Source organism: Oncorhynchus tshawytscha, linkage group LG28 (genome assembly GCF_018296145.1).
Source record: "Oncorhynchus tshawytscha isolate Ot180627B linkage group LG28, Otsh_v2.0, whole genome shotgun sequence".
In the NCBI taxonomy this organism is placed as follows: domain Eukaryota; kingdom Metazoa; phylum Chordata; class Actinopteri; order Salmoniformes; family Salmonidae; genus Oncorhynchus; species Oncorhynchus tshawytscha.
Genome location: NC_056456.1, coordinates 16,018,662 through 16,038,453, shown reverse-complemented (window position 1 = coordinate 16,038,453; position 19,792 = coordinate 16,018,662). Strand labels below are relative to the sequence as shown.

Genomic DNA, 19,792 nt, shown 5'->3' with positions numbered 1-19,792 from the left:
ACTTCAGTTTATGAAAATAAATAGCTAACCAGCTACTTAACCCTGTTGCCCAAAGCTAACGTTATAAGCAGCCAGCTAGCTTCTTCTGGTTAGTGAGGCTTGACTGGGTTATTTGTTGTGAAACTAGCCACAATAAGGAATAGGCACAATAGTGGAATTTGCGGTTTGCCTTCAAAATAAAAGTACCTCTTTGAACGTGAGACAGATCATTGATGGGAAAGAAATGTGGCCAAATCAGAACATTTTGAGAGAGAGCCAGAGCCAAACTCAGACAGAAGAGTAAAAGTAACTGAAAATTGAATAATAAAAGTGTTTGTTTATTTAGTTGAAAGAGTAAATGTGAGAGAGAGATGGTAGTTTGAGAATAAAACTGGACAGAGAGTAGTCTGAATTGGGTTCTGGAGGTATACTCCAAATCACACATTGCCAACCATGAGTGTTTCCAAGCAAGCTAGGGCACAATCACCAGAGTCTAACTGACTGGTAATCTCCTGTGAAGAGAGCTCACAATGGCCAATATCCTATGTGTCTTCACTAACCCAGATCAGGTTAAGTCCTGCTAGGGCAGTGATTGGCTCTTGTCCCAAGGTGATTGGTTGAGTGATTAGCACCCTGCATGTGACCTCTATGATGAGCTTCCACCCACAGAAACAGAGAAACGGTTGATGTTGTTATATAGTGCCACAGCAGCCTCGACCTCATCTATTACGGTTTTACAACTACTTTGAAAAGTAACCTTTAAAAAATCATGGGCAAAGTAAATATTTTACATATGATCATTTTTTGTTAATGAACAATCACACACCTAGGTACAGTTGTCTGTGGTTGTGAAGTGAAATTCTGGGAATATGCAAATCAGGACAGCTAAGATCAGTCATTAAAGGGATAGTTCTGGATTTGGCAATGAGGCTCTTTATCTGTGGGTAGTCGCATAGTAACGGAAATTTGAATAATAAATGTGTTTGTTTATTTAGTTCAAATCAAATCAAATTTTATTTGTCACATACACATGGTTAGCAGATGTTAATGCGAGTGTAGCGAAATGCTTGTGCTTCTAGTTCCGACAATGCAGTAATAACGAGCAAGTAATCTAACTAACAATTCCAAAAAAAACTACTGTCATACACAGTGTAAGGGGATAAAGAATATGTACATAAGGATATATGAATGAGTGATGGTACAGAGCAGCATAGGCAAGATACAGTAGATGATATCGAGTACAGTATATACATATGAGATAAGTATGTAAACCAAGTGGCATAGTTAAAGTGGCTAGTGATACATGTATTACATAAGGATGCAGTCGATGATATAGAGTACAGTATCAACATATGCATATGAGATGAACAATGTAGGGTAAGTAACATTATACAAGGTAGCATTGTTTAAAGTGGCTAGTGATATATTTACATCATTTCCCATCAATTCCCATGATTAAAGTGGCTGGAGTAGAGTCAGTGTCATTGACAGTGTGTTGGCAGTAGCCACTCAATGTTAGTGGTGGCTGTTTAACAGTCTGATGGCCTTGAGATAGAAGCTGTTTTTCAGTCTCTCGGTCCCAGCTTTGATGCACCTGTACTGACCTCGCCTTCTGGATGGCAGCGGGGTGAACAGGCAGTGGCTCGGGTGGTTGATGTCCTTGATGATCTTTATGGACTTCCTGTAGCATCGGGTGGTGTAGGTGTCCTGGAGGGCAGGTAGTTGAAAGAGTAAATGTGATAGACAGTTTGAGAATAAAAGTGTGGGCAGAGAGTAGTCTGAATTGGGTTCTGGAGGTGTACTCCAACTCACACATTGCACTCATATGCCAGCCATGAGTGTTTCCAAACCAGTGAGGTCACATCCACCAGTAGTGCTGGAGAGCTGCACTGGCTGGTTTCTCCTGTAAAGACAACTCACAATGGCTCATATTCTCTGTGCACTCACTCACCCAGATCAGGTGATACCCTGCTAGGGCAGTGATTGGCTCTTGTCTCAGACCTTCCCCAAGTTGATTGGTTGAGAGATGAGCACCCTGCATGTGACCTCTATGATGAGCTTCCACCCACAGAAATATAGACAGGGTAGATGTTGTTATATAGTGCCACAGCGGTCTCGACCTCATCTATTACGGTTTTACAACTACTTTGAAAGGTACGGTTGAAAAATATTTATGGGCAGAGTATATATTTTACATATGATAATTTTTGTGAATCAACAATCCCATCTAGGTACAGTTGTCTGTGGTTGTGAAGTGAAATTCTGGGAATATGCAAATCAGGACAGCTAAGATCAGTCATTAAAGGGATAGTTCTGGATTTGGCAATGAGGCTCTTTATCTGCTTGTTTATTTAGGTGAAAGAGTAAATGTGATAGACAGTAGTTTGAGAATAAAAATGTAGTCATATAGTAACGGAAATTTGAATAATAAATGTGTTTGTTTATTTAGTTGAAAGAGTAAATGTGATAGACAGTTTGAGAATAAAAGTGTGGGCAGAGAGTAGTCTCAATTGGGTTCTGGAGGTGTACTCCAACTCACACATTGCACTCATATGCCAGCCATGAGTGTTTCCAAACCAGTGAGGTCACATCCACCAGTAGTGCTGGAGAGCTGCACTGGCTGGTTTCTCCTGTAAAGACAACTCACAATGGCTCATATTCTCTGTGCACTCACTCACCCAGATCAGGTGATACCCTGCTAGGGCAGTGATTGGCTCTTGTCTCAGACCTTCCCCAAGGTGATTGGTTGAGTGACGAGCACCCTGCATGTGACCTCTATGATGAGCTTCCACCCACAGAAATATAGACAGGGTAGATGTTGTTATATAGTGCCACAGCGGTCTCGACCTCATCTATTACGGTTTCACAACTACTTTGAAAGGTACGGTTGAAAAATATTTATGGGCAGAGTATATATTTTACATATGATAATTTTTGTGAATCAACAATCCCATCTAGGTACAGTTGTCTGTGGTTGTGAAGTGAAATTCTGGGAATATGCAAATCAGGACAGCTAAGATCAGTCATTAAAGGGATAGTTCTGGATTTGGCAATGAGGCTCTTTATCTGCTTGTTTATTTAGGTGAAAGAGTAAATGTGATAGACAGTAGTTTGAGAATAAAAATGTAGTCATATAGTAACGGAAATTTGAGTAATAAATGTGTTTGTTTATTTAGTTGAAAGAGTAAATGTGATAGACAGTTTGAGAATAAAAATGTGGGCAGAGAGTAGTCTGAATTGGGTTCTGGAGGTGTACTCCAACTCACACATTGCACTCATATGCCAGCCATGAGTGTTTCCAAACCAGTGAGGTCACATCCACCAGTAGTGCTGGAGAGCTGCACTGGCTGGTTTCTCCTGTAAAGACAACTCACAATGGCTCATATTCTCTGTGCACTCACTCACCCAGATCAGGTGATACCCTGCTAGGGCAGTGATTGGCTCTTGTCTCAGACCTTCCCCAAGGTGATTGGTTGAGTGACAAGCACCCTGCATGTGACCTCTATGATGAGCTTCCACCCACAGAAATATAGACAGGGTAGATGTTGTTATATAGTGCCACAGCGGTCTCGACCTCATCTATTACGGTTTCACAACTACTTTGAAAGGTACCCTTGAAAAATATTTATGGGCAGAGTATATATTTTACATATGATAATTTTTGTGAATCAACAATCCCATCTAGGTACAGTTGTCTGTGGTTGTGAAGTGAAATTCTGGGAATATGCAAATCAGGACAGCTAAGATCAGTCATTAAAGGGATAGTTCTGGATTTGGCAATGAGGCTCTTTATCTGCTTGTTTATTTAGGTGAAAGAGTAAATGTGATAGACAGTAGTTTGAGAATAAAAATGTAGTCATATAGTAACGGAAATTTGAGTAATAAATGTGTTTGTTTATTTAGTTGAAAGAGTAAATGTGATAGACAGTTTGAGAATAAAAGTGTGGGCAGAGAGTAGTCTGAATTGGGTTCTGGAGGTGTACTCCAACTCACACATTGCACTCATATGCCAGCCATGAGTGTTTCCAAACCAGTGAGGTCACATCCACCAGTAGTGCTGGAGAGCTGCAGTGGCTGGTTTCTCCTGTAAAGACAACTCACAATGGCTCATATTCTCTGTGCACTCACTCACCCAGATCAGGTGATACCCTGCTAGGGCAATGATTGGCTCTTGTCTCAGACCTTCCCCAAGGTGATTGGTTGAGTGACAAGCACCCTGCATGTGACCTCTATGATGAGCTTCCATCCACAGAAATATAGACAGGGTAGATGTTGTTATATAGTGCCACAGCGGTCTCGACCTCATCTATTACGGTTTTACAACTACTTTGAAAGGTACCCTTGAAAAATATTTATGGGCAGAGTATATATTTTCCATATGATAATTTTTGTGAATCAACAATCCCATCTAGGTACAGTTGTCTGTGTTTGTGAAGTGAATTTCTGGGAATATGCAAATCAGGACAGCTAAGATCAGTCATTAAAGGGATAGTTCTGGATTTGGCAATGAGGCTCTTTATCTGCTTGTTTATTTAGGTGAAAGAGTAAATGTGATAGACAGTAGTTTGAGAATAAAACTGTAGTCATATAGTAACGGAAATTTGAGTAATAAATGTGTTTGTTTATTTAGTTGAAAGAGTAAATGTGATAGACAGTTTGAGAATAAAAGTGTGGGCAGAGAGCAGTCTGAATTGGGTTCTGGAGGTGTACTCCAACTCACACATTGCACTCATATGCCAGCCATGAGTGTTTCCAAACCAGTGAGGTCACATCCACCAGTAGTGCTGGAGAGCTGCACTGGCTGGTTTCTCCTGTAAAGACAACTCACAATGGCTCATATTCTCTGTGTACTCACTCACCCAGATCAGGTGATACCCTGCTAGGGCAGTGATTGGCTCTTGTCTCAGACCTTCCCCAAGGTGATTGGTTGAGTGACGAGCACCCTGCATGTGACCTCTATGATGAGCTTCCACCCACAGAAATATAGACAGGGTAGATGTTGTTATATAGTGCCACAGCGGTCTCGACCTCATCTATTACGGTTTCACAACTACTTTGAAAGGTACGGTTGAAAAATATTTATGGGCAGAGTATATATTTTACATATGATAATTTTTGTGAATCAACAATCCCATCTAGGTACAGTTGTCTGTGGTTGTGAAGTGAAATTCTGGGAATATGCAAATCAGGACAGCTAAGATCAGTCATTAAAGGGATAGTTCTGGATTTGGCAATGAGGCTCTTTATCTGCTTGTTTATTTAGGTGAAAGAGTAAATGTGATAGACAGTAGTTTGAGAATAAAACTGTAGTCATATAGTAACGGAAATTTGAGTAATAAATGTGTTTGTTTATTTAGTTGAAAGAGTAAATGTGATAGACAGTTTGAGAATAAAAATGTGGGCAGAGAGTAGTCTGAATTGGGTTCTGGAGGTGTACTCCAACTCACACATTGCACTCATATGCCAGCCATGAGTGTTTCCAAACCAGTGAGGTCACATCCACCAGTAGTGCTGGAGAGCTGCACTGGCTGGTTTCTCCTGTAAAGACAACTCACAATGGCTCATATTCTCTGTGCACTCACTCACCCAGATCAGGTGATACCCTGCTAGGGCAGTGATTGGCTCTTGTCTCAGACCTTCCCCAAGGTGATTGGTTGAGTGACAAGCACCCTGCATGTGACCTCTATGATGAGCTTCCACCCACAGAAATATAGACAGGGTAGATGTTGTTATATAGTGCCACAGCGGTCTCGACCTCATCTATTACGGTTTCACAACTACTTTGAAAGGTACGGTTGAAAAATATTTATGGGCAGAGTATATATTTTACATATGATAATTTTTGTGAATCAACAATCCCATCTAGGTACAGTTGTCTGTGGTTGTGAAGTGAAATTCTGGGAATATGCAAATCAGGACAGCTAAGATCAGTCATTAAAGGGATAGTTCTGGATTTGGCAATGAGGCTCTTTATCTGCTTGTTTATTTAGGTGAAAGAGTAAATGTGATAGACAGTAGTTTGAGAATAAAACTGTAGTCATATAGTAACGGAAATTTGAGTAATAAATGTGTTTGTTTATTTAGTTGAAAGAGTAAATGTGATAGACAGTTTGAGAATAAAAGTGTGGGCAGAGAGTAGTCTGAATTGGGTTCTGGAGGTGTACTCCAACTCACACATTGCACTCATATGCCAGCCATGAGTGTTTCCAAACCAGTGAGGTCACATCCACCAGTAGTGCTGGAGAGCTGCACTGGCTGGTTTCTCCTGTAAAGACAACTCACAATGGCTCATATTCTCTGTGCACTCACTCACCCAGATCAGGTGATACCCTGCTAGGGCAGTGATTGGCTCTTGTCTCAGACCTTCCCCAAGGTGATTGGTTGAGTGACAAGCACCCTGCATGTGACCTCTATGATGAGCTTCCACCCACAGAAATATAGACAGGGTAGATGTTGTTATATAGTGCCACAGCGGTCTCGACCTCATCTATTACGGTTTCACAACTACTTTGAAAGGTACGGTTGAAAAATATTTATGGGCAGAGTATATATTTTACATATGATAATTTTTGTGAATCAACAATCCCATCTAGGTACAGTTGTCTGTGGTTGTGAAGTGAAATTCTGGGAATATGCAAATCAGGACAGCTAAGATCAGTCATTAAAGGGATAGTTCTGGATTTGGCAATGAGGCTCTTTATCTGCTTGTTTATTTAGGTGAAAGAGTAAATGTGATAGACAGTAGTTTGAGAATAAAACTGTAGTCATATAGTAACGGAAATTTGAGTAATAAATGTGTTTGTTTATTTAGTTGAAAGAGTAAATGTGATAGACAGTTTGAGAATAAAAGTGTGGGCAGAGAGTAGTCTGAATTGGGTTCTGGAGGTGTACTCCAACTCACACATTGCACTCATATGCCAGCCATGAGTGTTTCCAAACCAGTGAGGTCACATCCACCAGTAGTGCTGGAGAGCTGCACTGGCTGGTTTCTCCTGTAAAGACAACTCACAATGGCTCATATTCTCTGTGCACTCACTCACCCAGATCAGGTGATACCCTGCTAGGGCAGTGATTGGCTCTTGTCTCAGACCTTCCCCAAGGTGATTGGTTGAGTGACGAGCACCCTGCATGTGACCTCTATGATGAGCTTCCACCCACAGAAATATAGACAGGGTAGATGTTGTTATATAGTGCCACAGCGGTCTCGACCTCATCTATTACGGTTTCACAACTACTTTGAAAGGTACGGTTGAAAAATATTTATGGGCAGAGTATATATTTTACTTATGATAATTTTTGTGAATCAACAATCCCATCTAGGTACAGTTGTCTGTGGTTGTGAAGTGAAATTCTGGGAATATGCAAATCAGGACAGCTAAGATCAGTCATTAAAGGGATAGTTCTGGATTTGGCAATGAGGCTCTTTATCTGCTTGTTTATTTAGGTGAAAGAGTAAATGTGATAGACAGTAGTTTGAGAATAAAACTGTAGTCATATAGTAACGGAAATTTGAGTAATAAATGTGTTTGTTTATTTAGTTGAAAGAGTAAATGTGATAGACAGTTTGAGAATAAAAGTGTGGGCAGAGAGTAGTCTGAATTGGGTTCTGGAGGTGTACTCCAACTCACACATTGCACTCATATGCCAGCCATGAGTGTTTCCAAACCAGTGAGGTCACATCCACCAGTAGTGCTGGAGAGCTGCACTGGCTGGTTTCTCCTGTAAAGACAACTCACAATGGCTCATATTCTCTGTGCACTCACTCACCCAGATCAGGTGATACCCTGCTAGGGCAGTGATTGGCTCTTGTCTCAGACCTTCCCCAAGGTGATTGGTTGAGTGACAAGCACCCTGCATGTGACCTCTATGATGAGCTTCCACCCACAGAAATATAGACAGGGTAGATGTTGTTATATAGTGCCACAGCGGTCTCGACCTCATCTATTACGGTTTCACAACTACTTTGAAAGGTACGGTTGAAAAATATTTATGGGCAGAGTATATATTTTACATATGATAATTTTTGTGAATCAACAATCCCATCTAGGTACAGTTGTCTGTGGTTGTGAAGTGAAATTCTGGGAATATGCAAATCAGGACAGCTAAGATCAGTCATTAAAGGGATAGTTCTGGATTTGGCAATGAGGCTCTTTATCTGCTTGTTTATTTAGGTGAAAGAGTAAATGTGATAGACAGTAGTTTGAGAATAAAACTGTAGTCATATAGTAACGGAAATTTGAGTAATAAATGTGTTTGTTTATTTAGTTGAAAGAGTAAATGTGATAGACAGTTTGAGAATAAAAATGTGGGCAGAGAGTAGTCTGAATTGGGTTCTGGAGGTGTACTCCAACTCACACATTGCACTCATATGCCAGCCATGAGTGTTTCCAAACCAGTGAGGTCACATCCACCAGTAGTGCTGGAGAGCTGCACTGGCTGGTTTCTCCTGTAAAGACAACTCACAATGGCTCATATTCTCTGTGCACTCACTCACCCAGATCAGGTGATACCCTGCTAGGGCAGTGATTGGCTCTTGTCTCAGACCTTCCCCAAAGTGATTGGTTGAGTGATGAGCTTCCACCCACAGAAATATAGACAGGGTAGATGTTGTTATATAGTGCCACAGCGGTCTCGACCTCATCTATTACGGTTTCACAACTACTTTGAAAGGTACGGTTGAAAAATATTTATGGGCAGAGTATATATTTTACATATGATAATTTTTGTGAATCAACAATCCCATCTAGGTACAGTTGTCTGTGGTTGTGAAGTGAAATTCTGGGAATATGCAAATCAGGACAGCTAAGATCAGTCATTAAAGGGATAGTTCTGGATTTGGCAATGAGGCTCTTTATCTGCTTGTTTATTTAGGTGAAAGAGTAAATGTGATAGACAGTAGTTTGAGAATAAAAATGTAGTCATATAGTAACGGAAATTTGAGTAATAAATGTGTTTGTTTATTTAGTTGAAAGAGTAAATGTGATAGACAGTTTGAGAATAAAAGTGTGGGCAGAGAGTAGTCTGAATTGGGTTCTGGAGGTGTACTCCAACTCACACATTGCACTCATATGCCAGCCATGAGTGTTTCCAAACCAGTGAGGTCACATCCACCAGTAGTGCTGGAGAGCTGCACTGGCTGGTTTCTCCTGTAAAGACAACTCACAATGGCTCATATTCTCTGTGCACTCACTCACCCAGATCAGGTGATACCCTGCTAGGGCAGTGATTGGCTCTTGTCTCAGACCTTCCCCAAGGTGATTGGTTGAGTGACAAGCACCCTGCATGTGACCTCTATGATGAGCTTCCACCCACAGAAATATAGACAGGGTAGATGTTGTTATATAGTGCCACAGCGGTCTCGACCTCATCTATTACGGTTTCACAACTACTTTGAAAGGTACGGTTGAAAAATATTTATGGGCAGAGTATATATTTTACATATGATAATTTTTGTGAATCAACAATCCCATCTAGGTACAGTTGTCTGTGGTTGTGAAGTGAAATTCTGGGAATATGCAAATCAGGACAGCTAAGATCAGTCATTAAAGGGATAGTTCTGGATTTGGCAATGAGGCTCTTTATCTGCTTGTTTATTTAGGTGAAAGAGTAAATGTGATAGACAGTAGTTTGAGAATAAAACTGTAGTCATATAGTAACGGAAATTTGAGTAATAAATGTGTTTGTTTATTTAGTTGAAAGAGTAAATGTGATAGACAGTTTGAGAATAAAAGTGTGGGCAGAGAGTAGTCTGAATTGGGTTCTGGAGGTGTACTCCAACTCACACATTGCACTCATATGCCAGCCATGAGTGTTTCCAAACCAGTGAGGTCACATCCACCAGTAGTGCTGGAGAGCTGCACTGGCTGGTTTCTCCTGTAAAGACAACTCACAATGGCTCATATTCTCTGTGCACTCACTCACCCAGATCAGGTGATACCCTGCTAGGGCAGTGATTGGCTCTTGTCTCAGACCTTCCCCAAGGTGATTGGTTGAGTGACAAGCACCCTGCATGTGACCTCTATGATGAGCTTCCACCCACAGAAATATAGACAGGGTAGATGTTGTTATATAGTGCCACAGCGGTCTCGACCTCATCTATTACGGTTTCACAACTACTTTGAAAGGTACGGTTGAAAAATATTTATGGGCAGAGTATATATTTTACATATGATAATTTTTGTGAATCAACAATCCCATCTAGGTACAGTTGTCTGTGGTTGTGAAGTGAAATTCTGGGAATATGCAAATCAGGACAGCTAAGATCAGTCATTAAAGGGATAGTTCTGGATTTGGCAATGAGGCTCTTTATCTGCTTGTTTATTTAGGTGAAAGAGTAAATGTGATAGACAGTAGTTTGAGAATAAAACTGTAGTCATATAGTAACGGAAATTTGAGTAATAAATGTGTTTGTTTATTTAGTTGAAAGAGTAAATGTGATAGACAGTTTGAGAATAAAAGTGTGGGCAGAGAGTAGTCTGAATTGGGTTCTGGAGGTGTACTCCAACTCACACATTGCACTCATATGCCAGCCATGAGTGTTTCCAAACCAGTGAGGTCACATCCACCAGTAGTGCTGGAGAGCTGCACTGGCTGGTTTCTCCTGTAAAGACAACTCACAATGGCTCATATTCTCTGTGCACTCACTCACCCAGATCAGGTGATACCCTGCTAGGGCAGTGATTGGCTCTTGTCTCAGACCTTCCCCAAGGTGATTGGTTGAGTGACAAGCACCCTGCATGTGACCTCTATGATGAGCTTCCACCCACAGAAATATAGACAGGGTAGATGTTGTTATATAGTGCCACAGCGGTCTCGACCTCATCTATTACGGTTTCACAACTACTTTGAAAGGTACGGTTGAAAAATATTTATGGGCAGAGTATATATTTTACATATGATAATTTTTGTGAATCAACAATCCCATCTAGGTACAGTTGTCTGTGGTTGTGAAGTGAAATTCTGGGAATATGCAAATCAGGACAGCTAAGATCAGTCATTAAAGGGATAGTTCTGGATTTGGCAATGAGGCTCTTTATCTGCTTGTTTATTTAGGTGAAAGAGTAAATGTGATAGACAGTAGTTTGAGAATAAAACTGTAGTCATATAGTAACGGAAATTTGAGTAATAAATGTGTTTGTTTATTTAGTTGAAAGAGTAAATGTGATAGACAGTTTGAGAATAAAAGTGTGGGCAGAGAGTAGTCTGAATTGGGTTCTGGAGGTGTACTCCAACTCACACATTGCACTCATATGCCAGCCATGAGTGTTTCCAAACCAGTGAGGTCACATCCACCAGTAGTGCTGGAGAGCTGCACTGGCTGGTTTCTCCTGTAAAGACAACTCACAATGGCTCATATTCTCTGTGCACTCACTCACCCAGATCAGGTGATACCCTGCTAGGGCAGTGATTGGCTCTTGTCTCAGACCTTCCCCAAGGTGATTGGTTGAGTGACAAGCACCCTGCATGTGACCTCTATGATGAGCTTCCACCCACAGAAATATAGACAGGGTAGATGTTGTTATATAGTGCCACAGCGGTCTCGACCTCATCTATTACGGTTTCACAACTACTTTGAAAGGTACGGTTGAAAAATATTTATGGGCAGAGTATATATTTTACATATGATAATTTTTGTGAATCAACAATCCCATCTAGGTACAGTTGTCTGTGGTTGTGAAGTGAAATTCTGGGAATATGCAAATCAGGACAGCTAAGATCAGTCATTAAAGGGATAGTTCTGGATTTGGCAATGAGGCTCTTTATCTGCTTGTTTATTTAGGTGAAAGAGTAAATGTGATAGACAGTAGTTTGAGAATAAAACTGTAGTCATATAGTAACGGAAATTTGAGTAATAAATGTGTTTGTTTATTTAGTTGAAAGAGTAAATGTGATAGACAGTTTGAGAATAAAAGTGTGGGCAGAGAGTAGTCTGAATTGGGTTCTGGAGGTGTACTCCAACTCACACATTGCACTCATATGCCAGCCATGAGTGTTTCCAAACCAGTGAGGTCACATCCACCAGTAGTGCTGGAGAGCTGCACTGGCTGGTTTCTCCTGTAAAGACAACTCACAATGGCTCATATTCTCTGTGCACTCACTCACCCAGATCAGGTGATACCCTGCTAGGGCAGTGATTGGCTCTTGTCTCAGACCTTCCCCAAGGTGATTGGTTGAGTGACAAGCACCCTGCATGTGACCTCTATGATGAGCTTCCACCCACAGAAATATAGACAGGGTAGATGTTGTTATATAGTGCCACAGCGGTCTCGACCTCATCTATTACGGTTTCACAACTACTTTGAAAGGTACGGTTGAAAAATATTTATGGGCAGAGTATATATTTTACATATGATAATTTTTGTGAATCAACAATCCCATCTAGGTACAGTTGTCTGTGGTTGTGAAGTGAAATTCTGGGAATATGCAAATCAGGACAGCTAAGATCAGTCATTAAAGGGATAGTTCTGGATTTGGCAATGAGGCTCTTTATCTGCTTGTTTATTTAGGTGAAAGAGTAAATGTGATAGACAGTAGTTTGAGAATAAAACTGTAGTCATATAGTAACGGAAATTTGAGTAATAAATGTGTTTGTTTATTTAGTTGAAAGAGTAAATGTGATAGACAGTTTGAGAATAAAAGTGTGGGCAGAGAGTAGTCTGAATTGGGTTCTGGAGGTGTACTCCAACTCACACATTGCACTCATATGCCAGCCATGAGTGTTTCCAAACCAGTGAGGTCACATCCACCAGTAGTGCTGGAGAGCTGCACTGGCTGGTTTCTCCTGTAAAGACAACTCACAATGGCTCATATTCTCTGTGCACTCACTCACCCAGATCAGGTGATACCCTGCTAGGGCAGTGATTGGCTCTTGTCTCAGACCTTCCCCAAGGTGATTGGTTGAGTGACAAGCACCCTGCATGTGACCTCTATGATGAGCTTCCACCCACAGAAATATAGACAGGGTAGATGTTGTTATATAGTGCCACAGCGGTCTCGACCTCATCTATTACGGTTTCACAACTACTTTGAAAGGTACGGTTGAAAAATATTTATGGGCAGAGTATATATTTTACATATGATAATTTTTGTGAATCAACAATCCCATCTAGGTACAGTTGTCTGTGGTTGTGAAGTGAAATTCTGGGAATATGCAAATCAGGACAGCTAAGATCAGTCATTAAAGGGATAGTTCTGGATTTGGCAATGAGGCTCTTTATCTGCTTGTTTATTTAGGTGAAAGAGTAAATGTGATAGACAGTAGTTTGAGAATAAAACTGTAGTCATATAGTAACGGAAATTTGAGTAATAAATGTGTTTGTTTATTTAGTTGAAAGAGTAAATGTGATAGACAGTTTGAGAATAAAAGTGTGGGCAGAGAGTAGTCTGAATTGGGTTCTGGAGGTGTACTCCAACTCACACATTGCACTCATATGCCAGCCATGAGTGTTTCCAAACCAGTGAGGTCACATCCACCAGTAGTGCTGGAGAGCTGCACTGGCTGGTTTCTCCTGTAAAGACAACTCACAATGGCTCATATTCTCTGTGCACTCACTCACCCAGATCAGGTGATACCCTGCTAGGGCAGTGATTGGCTCTTGTCTCAGACCTTCCCCAAAGTGATTGGTTGAGTGATGAGCTTCCACCCACAGAAATATAGACAGGGTAGATGTTGTTATATAGTGCCACAGCGGTCTCGACCTCATCTATTACGGTTTCACAACTACTTTGAAAGGTACGGTTGAAAAATATTTATGGGCAGAGTATATATTTTACATATGATAATTTTTGTGAATCAACAATCCCATCTAGGTACAGTTGTCTGTGGTTGTGAAGTGAAATTTCTGGGAATATGCAAATCAGGACAGCTAAGATCAGTCATTAAAGGGATAGTTCTGGATTTGGCAATGAGGCTCTTTATCTGCTTGTTTATTTAGGTGAAAGAGTAAATGTGATAGACAGTAGTTTGAGAATAAAACTGTAGTCATATAGTAACGGAAATTTGAGTAATAAATGTGTTTGTTTATTTAGTTGAAAGAGTAAATGTGATAGACAGTTTGAGAATAAAAGTGTGGGCAGAGAGTAGTCTGAATTGGGTTCTGGAGGTGTACTCCAACTCACACATTGCACTCATATGCCAGCCATGAGTGTTTCCAAACCAGTGAGGTCACATCCACCAGTAGTGCTGGAGAGCTGCACTGGCTGGTTTCTCCTGTAAAGACAACTCACAATGGCTCATATTCTCTGTGCACTCACTCACCCAGATCAGGTGATACCCTGCTAGGGCAGTGATTGGCTCTTGTCTCAGACCTTCCCCAAGGTGATTGGTTGAGTGACAAGCACCCTGCATGTGACCTCTATGATGAGCTTCCACCCACAGAAATATAGACAGGGTAGATGTTGTTATATAGTGCCACAGCGGTCTCGACCTCATCTATTACGGTTTCACAACTACTTTGAAAGGTACGGTTGAAAAATATTTATGGGCAGAGTATATATTTTACATATGATAATTTTTGTGAATCAACAATCCCATCTAGGTACAGTTGTCTGTGGTTGTGAAGTGAAATTCTGGGAATATGCAAATCAGGACAGCTAAGATCAGTCATTAAAGGGATAGTTCTGGATTTGGCAATGAGGCTCTTTATCTGCTTGTTTATTTAGGTGAAAGAGTAAATGTGATAGACAGTAGTTTGAGAATAAAACTGTAGTCATATAGTAACGGAAATTTGAGTAATAAATGTGTTTGTTTATTTAGTTGAAAGAGTAAATGTGATAGACAGTTTGAGAATAAAAGTGTGGGCAGAGAGTAGTCTGAATTGGGTTCTGGAGGTGTACTCCAACTCACACATTGCACTCATATGCCAGCCATGAGTGTTTCCAAACCAGTGAGGTCACATCCACCAGTAGTGCTGGAGAGCTGCACTGGCTGGTTTCTCCTGTAAAGACAACTCACAATGGCTCATATTCTCTGTGCACTCACTCACCCAGATCAGGTGATACCCTGCTAGGGCAGTGATTGGCTCTTGTCTCAGACCTTCCCCAAGGTGATTGGTTGAGTGACAAGCACCCTGCATGTGACCTCTATGATGAGCTTCCACCCACAGAAATATAGACAGGGTAGATGTTGTTATATAGTGCCACAGCGGTCTCGACCTCATCTATTACGGTTTCACAACTACTTTGAAAGGTACGGTTGAAAAATATTTATGGGCAGAGTATATATTTTACATATGATAATTTTTGTGAATCAACAATCCCATCTAGGTACAGTTGTCTGTGGTTGTGAAGTGAAATTCTGGGAATATGCAAATCAGGACAGCTAAGATCAGTCATTAAAGGGATAGTTCTGGATTTGGCAATGAGGCTCTTTATCTGCTTGTTTATTTAGGTGAAAGAGTAAATGTGATAGACAGTAGTTTGAGAATAAAACTGTAGTCATATAGTAACGGAAATTTGAGTAATAAATGTGTTTGTTTATTTAGTTGAAAGAGTAAATGTGATAGACAGTTTGAGAATAAAAGTGTGGGCAGAGAGTAGTCTGAATTGGGTTCTGGAGGTGTACTCCAACTCACACATTGCACTCATATGCCAGCCATGAGTGTTTCCAAACCAGTGAGGTCACATCCACCAGTAGTGCTGGAGAGCTGCACTGGCTGGTTTCTCCTGTAAAGACAACTCACAATGGCTCATATTCTCTGTGCACTCACTCACCCAGATCAGGTGATACCCTGCTAGGGCAATGATTGGCTCTTGTCTCAGACCTTCCCCAAGGTGATTGGTTGAGTGACAAGCACCCTGCATGTGACCTCTATGATGAGCTTCCACCCACAGAAATATAGACAGGGTAGATGTTGTTATATAGTGCCACAGCGGTCTCGACCTCATCTATTACGGTTTCACAACTACTTTGAAAGGTACGGTTGAAAAATATTTATGGGCAGAGTATATATTTTACATATGATAATTTTTGTGAATCAACAATCCCATCTAGGTACAGTTGTCTGTGGTTGTGAAGTGAAATTCTGGGAATATGCAAATCAGGACAGCTAAGATCAGTCATTAAAGGGATAGTTCTGGATTTGGCAATGAGGCTCTTTATCTGCTTGTTTATTTAGGTGAAAGAGTAAATGTGATAGACAGTAGTTTGAGAATAAAACTGTAGTCATATAGTAACGGAAATTTGAGTAATAAATGTGTTTGTTTATTTAGTTGAAAGAGTAAATGTGATAGACAGTTTGAGAATAAAAGTGTGGGCAGAGAGTAGTCTCAATTGGGTTCTGGAGGTGTACTCCAACTCACACATTGCACTCATATGCCAGCCATGAGTGTTTCCAAACCAGTGAGGTCACATCCACCAGTAGTGCTGGAGAGCTGCAGTGGCTGGTTTCTCCTGTAAAGACAACTCACAATGGCTCATATTCTCTGTGCACTCACTCACCCAGATCAGGTGATACCCTGCTAGGGCAATGATTGGCTCTTGTCTCAGACCTTCCCCAAGATGATTGGTTGAGTGACAAGCACCCTGCATGTGACCTCTATGATGAGCTTCCACCCACAGAGATATAGACAGGGTAGATGTTGTTATATAGTGCCACAGCGGTCTCGACCTCATCTATTACGGTTTTACAACTACTTTGAAAGGTACGGTTGAAAAATATTTATGGGCAGAGTATATATTTTACATATGATAATTTTTGTGAATCAACAATCCCATCTAGGTACAGTTGTCTGTGGTTGTGAAGTGAAATTCTGGGAATATGCAAATCAGGACAGCTAAGATCAGTCATTAAAGGGATAGTTCTGGATTTGGCAATGAGGCTCTTTATCTGCTTGTTTATTTAGGTGAAAGAGTAAATGTGATAGACAGTAGTTTGAGAATAAAACTGTAGTCATATAGTAACGGAAATTTGAATAATAAATGTGTTTGTTTATTTAGTTGAAAGAGTAAATGTGATAGACAGTTTGAGAATAAAAGTGTGGGCAGAGAGTAGTCTCAATTGGGTTCTGGAGGTGTACTCCAACTCACACATTGCACTCATATGCCAGCCATGAGTGTTTCCAAACCAGTGAGGTCACATCCACCAGTAGTGCTGGAGAGCTGCACTGGCTGGTTTCTCCTGTAAAGACAACTCACAATGGCTCATATTCTCTGTGCACTCACTCACCCAGATCAGGTGATACCCTGCTAGGGAAATGATTGGCTCTTGTCTCAGACCTTCCCCAAGGTGATTGGTTGAGTGACAAGCACCCTGCATGTGACCTCTATGATGAGCTTCCACCCACAGAGATATAGACAGGGTAGATGTTGTTATATAGTGCCACAGCGGTCTCGACCTCATCTATTACGGTTTCACAACTACTTTGAAAGGTACGGTTGAAAAATATTTATGGGCAGAGTATATATTTTACATATGATAATTTTTGTGAATCAACAATCCCATCTAGGTACAGTTGTCTGTGGTTGTGAAGTGAATTTCTGGGAATATGCAAATCAGGACAGCTAAGATCAGTCATTAAAGGGATAGTTCTGGATTTGGCAATGAGGCTCTTTATCTGTTTGTTTATTTAGTTGAAAGAGTAAATGTGATAGACAGTAGTTTGAGAATAAAACTGTAATCATATAGTAACGGAAATTTGAGTAATAAATGTGTTTGTTTATTTAGTTGAAAGATTAAATGTGATAGACAGTTTGAGAATAAAAGTGTGGGCAGAGAGTAGTCTGAATTGGGTTCTGGAGGTGTACTCCAACTCACACATTGCACTCATATGCCAGCCATGAGTGTTTCCAAACCAGTGAGGTCACATCCACCAGTAGTGCTGGAGAGCTGCACTGGCTGGTTTCTCCTGTAAAGACAACTCACAATGGCTCATATTCTCTGTGCACTCACTCACCCAGATCAGGTGATACCCTGCTAGGGCAATGATTGGCTCTTGTCTCAGACCTTCCCCAAGGTGATTGGTTGAGTGACAAGCACCCTGCATGTGACCTCTATGATGAGCTTCCACCCACAGAAATATAGACAGGGTAGATGTTGTTATATAGTGCCACAGCGGTCTCGACCTCATCTATTACGGTTTTACAACTACTTTGAAAGGTACGGTTGAAAAATATTTATGGGCAGAGTATATATTTTACATATGATAATTTTTGTGAATCAACAATCCCATCTAGGTACAGTTGTCTGTGGTTGTGAAGTGAAATTCTGGGAATATGCAAATCAGGACAGCTAAGATCAGTCATTAAAGGGATAGTTCTGGATTTGGCAATGAGGCTCTTTATCTGCTTGTTTATTTAGGTGAAAGAGTAAATGTGATAGACAGTAGTTTGAGAATAAAACTGTAGTCATATAGTAACGGAAATTTGAATAATAAATGTGTTTGTTTATTTAGTTGAAAGAGTAAATGTGATAGACAGTTTGAGAATAAAAGTGTGGGCAGAGAGTAGTCTGAATTGGGTTCTGGAGGTGTACTCCAACTCACACATTGCACTCATATGCCAGCCATGAGTGTTTCCAAACCAGTGAGGTCACATCCACCAGTAGTGCTGGAGAGCTGCACTGGCTGGTTTCTCCTGTAAAGACAACTCACAATGGCTCATATTCTCTGTGCACTCACTCACCCAGATCAGGTGATACCCTGCTAGGGCAATGATTGGCTCTTGTCTCAGACCTTCCCCAAGGTGATTGGTTGAGTGACAAGCACCCTGCATGTGACCTCTATGATGAGCTTCCACCCACAGAAATATAGACAGGGTAGATGTTGTTATATAGTGCCACAGCGGTCTCGACCTCATCTATTACGGTTTTACAACTACTTTGAAAGGTACGGTTGAAAAATATTTATGGGCAGAGTATATATTTTACATATGATAATTTTTGTGAATCAACAATCCCATCTAGGTACAGTTGTCTGTGGTTGTGAAGTGAAATTTCTGGGAATATGCAAATCAGGACAGCTAAGATCAGTCATTAAAGGGATAGTTCTGGATTTGGCAATGAGGCTCTTTATCTGCTTGTTTATTTAGGTGAAAGAGTAAATGTGATAGACAGTAGTTTGAGAATAAAACTGTAGTCATATAGTAACGGAAATTTGAGTAATAAATGTGTTTGTTTATTTAGTTGAAAGAGTAAATGTGATAGACAGTTTGAGAATAAAAGTGTGGGCAGAGAGTAGTCTGAATTGGGTTCTGGAGGTGTACTCCAACTCACACATTGCACTCATATGCCAGCCATGAGTGTTTCCAAACCAGTGAGGTCACATCCACCAGTAGTGCTGGAGAGCTGCACTGGCTGGTTTCTCCTGTAAAGACAACTCACAATGGCTCATATTCTCTGTGCACTCACTCACCCAGATCAGGTGATACCCTGCTAGGGCAATGATTGGCTCTTGTCTCAGACCTTCCCCAAGGTGATTGGTTGAGTGACAAGCACCCTGCATGTGACCTCTATGATGAGCTTCCACCCACAGAAATATAGACAGGGTAGATGTTGTTATATAGTGCCACAGCGGTCTCGACCTCATCTATTACGGTTTTACAACTACTTTGAAAGGTACGGTTGAAAAATATTTATGGGCAGAGTATATATTTTACATATGATAATTTTTGTGAATCAACAATCCCATCTAGGTACAGTTGTCTGTGTTTGTGAAGTGAATTTCTGGGAATATGCAAATCAGGACAGCTAAGATCAGTCATTAAAGGGATAGTTCTGGATTTGGCAATGAGGCTCTTTATCTGCTTGTTTATTTAGGTGAAAGAGTAAATGTGATAGACAGTAGTTTGAGAATAAAACTGTAGTCATATAGTAACGGA

General features: G+C 40.7%; 1 protein-coding gene across 1 annotated transcript in view; it reads left to right on the top strand.

Moving 5' to 3' along the window:
- Window positions 1-2,005: 2,005 nt before the first annotated feature.
- LOC112227362 overlaps window positions 2,006-19,792 on the top strand; it is a 54,879-nt gene continuing 37,092 nt past the window's right edge. Inside the window, exon 1 of the mRNA XM_042308356.1 lies at window positions 2,006-2,063. Coding sequence (XP_042164290.1) covers window positions 2,006-2,063 — 58 coding nt within the window. The remainder of the gene's footprint in view (window positions 2,064-19,792) is intronic.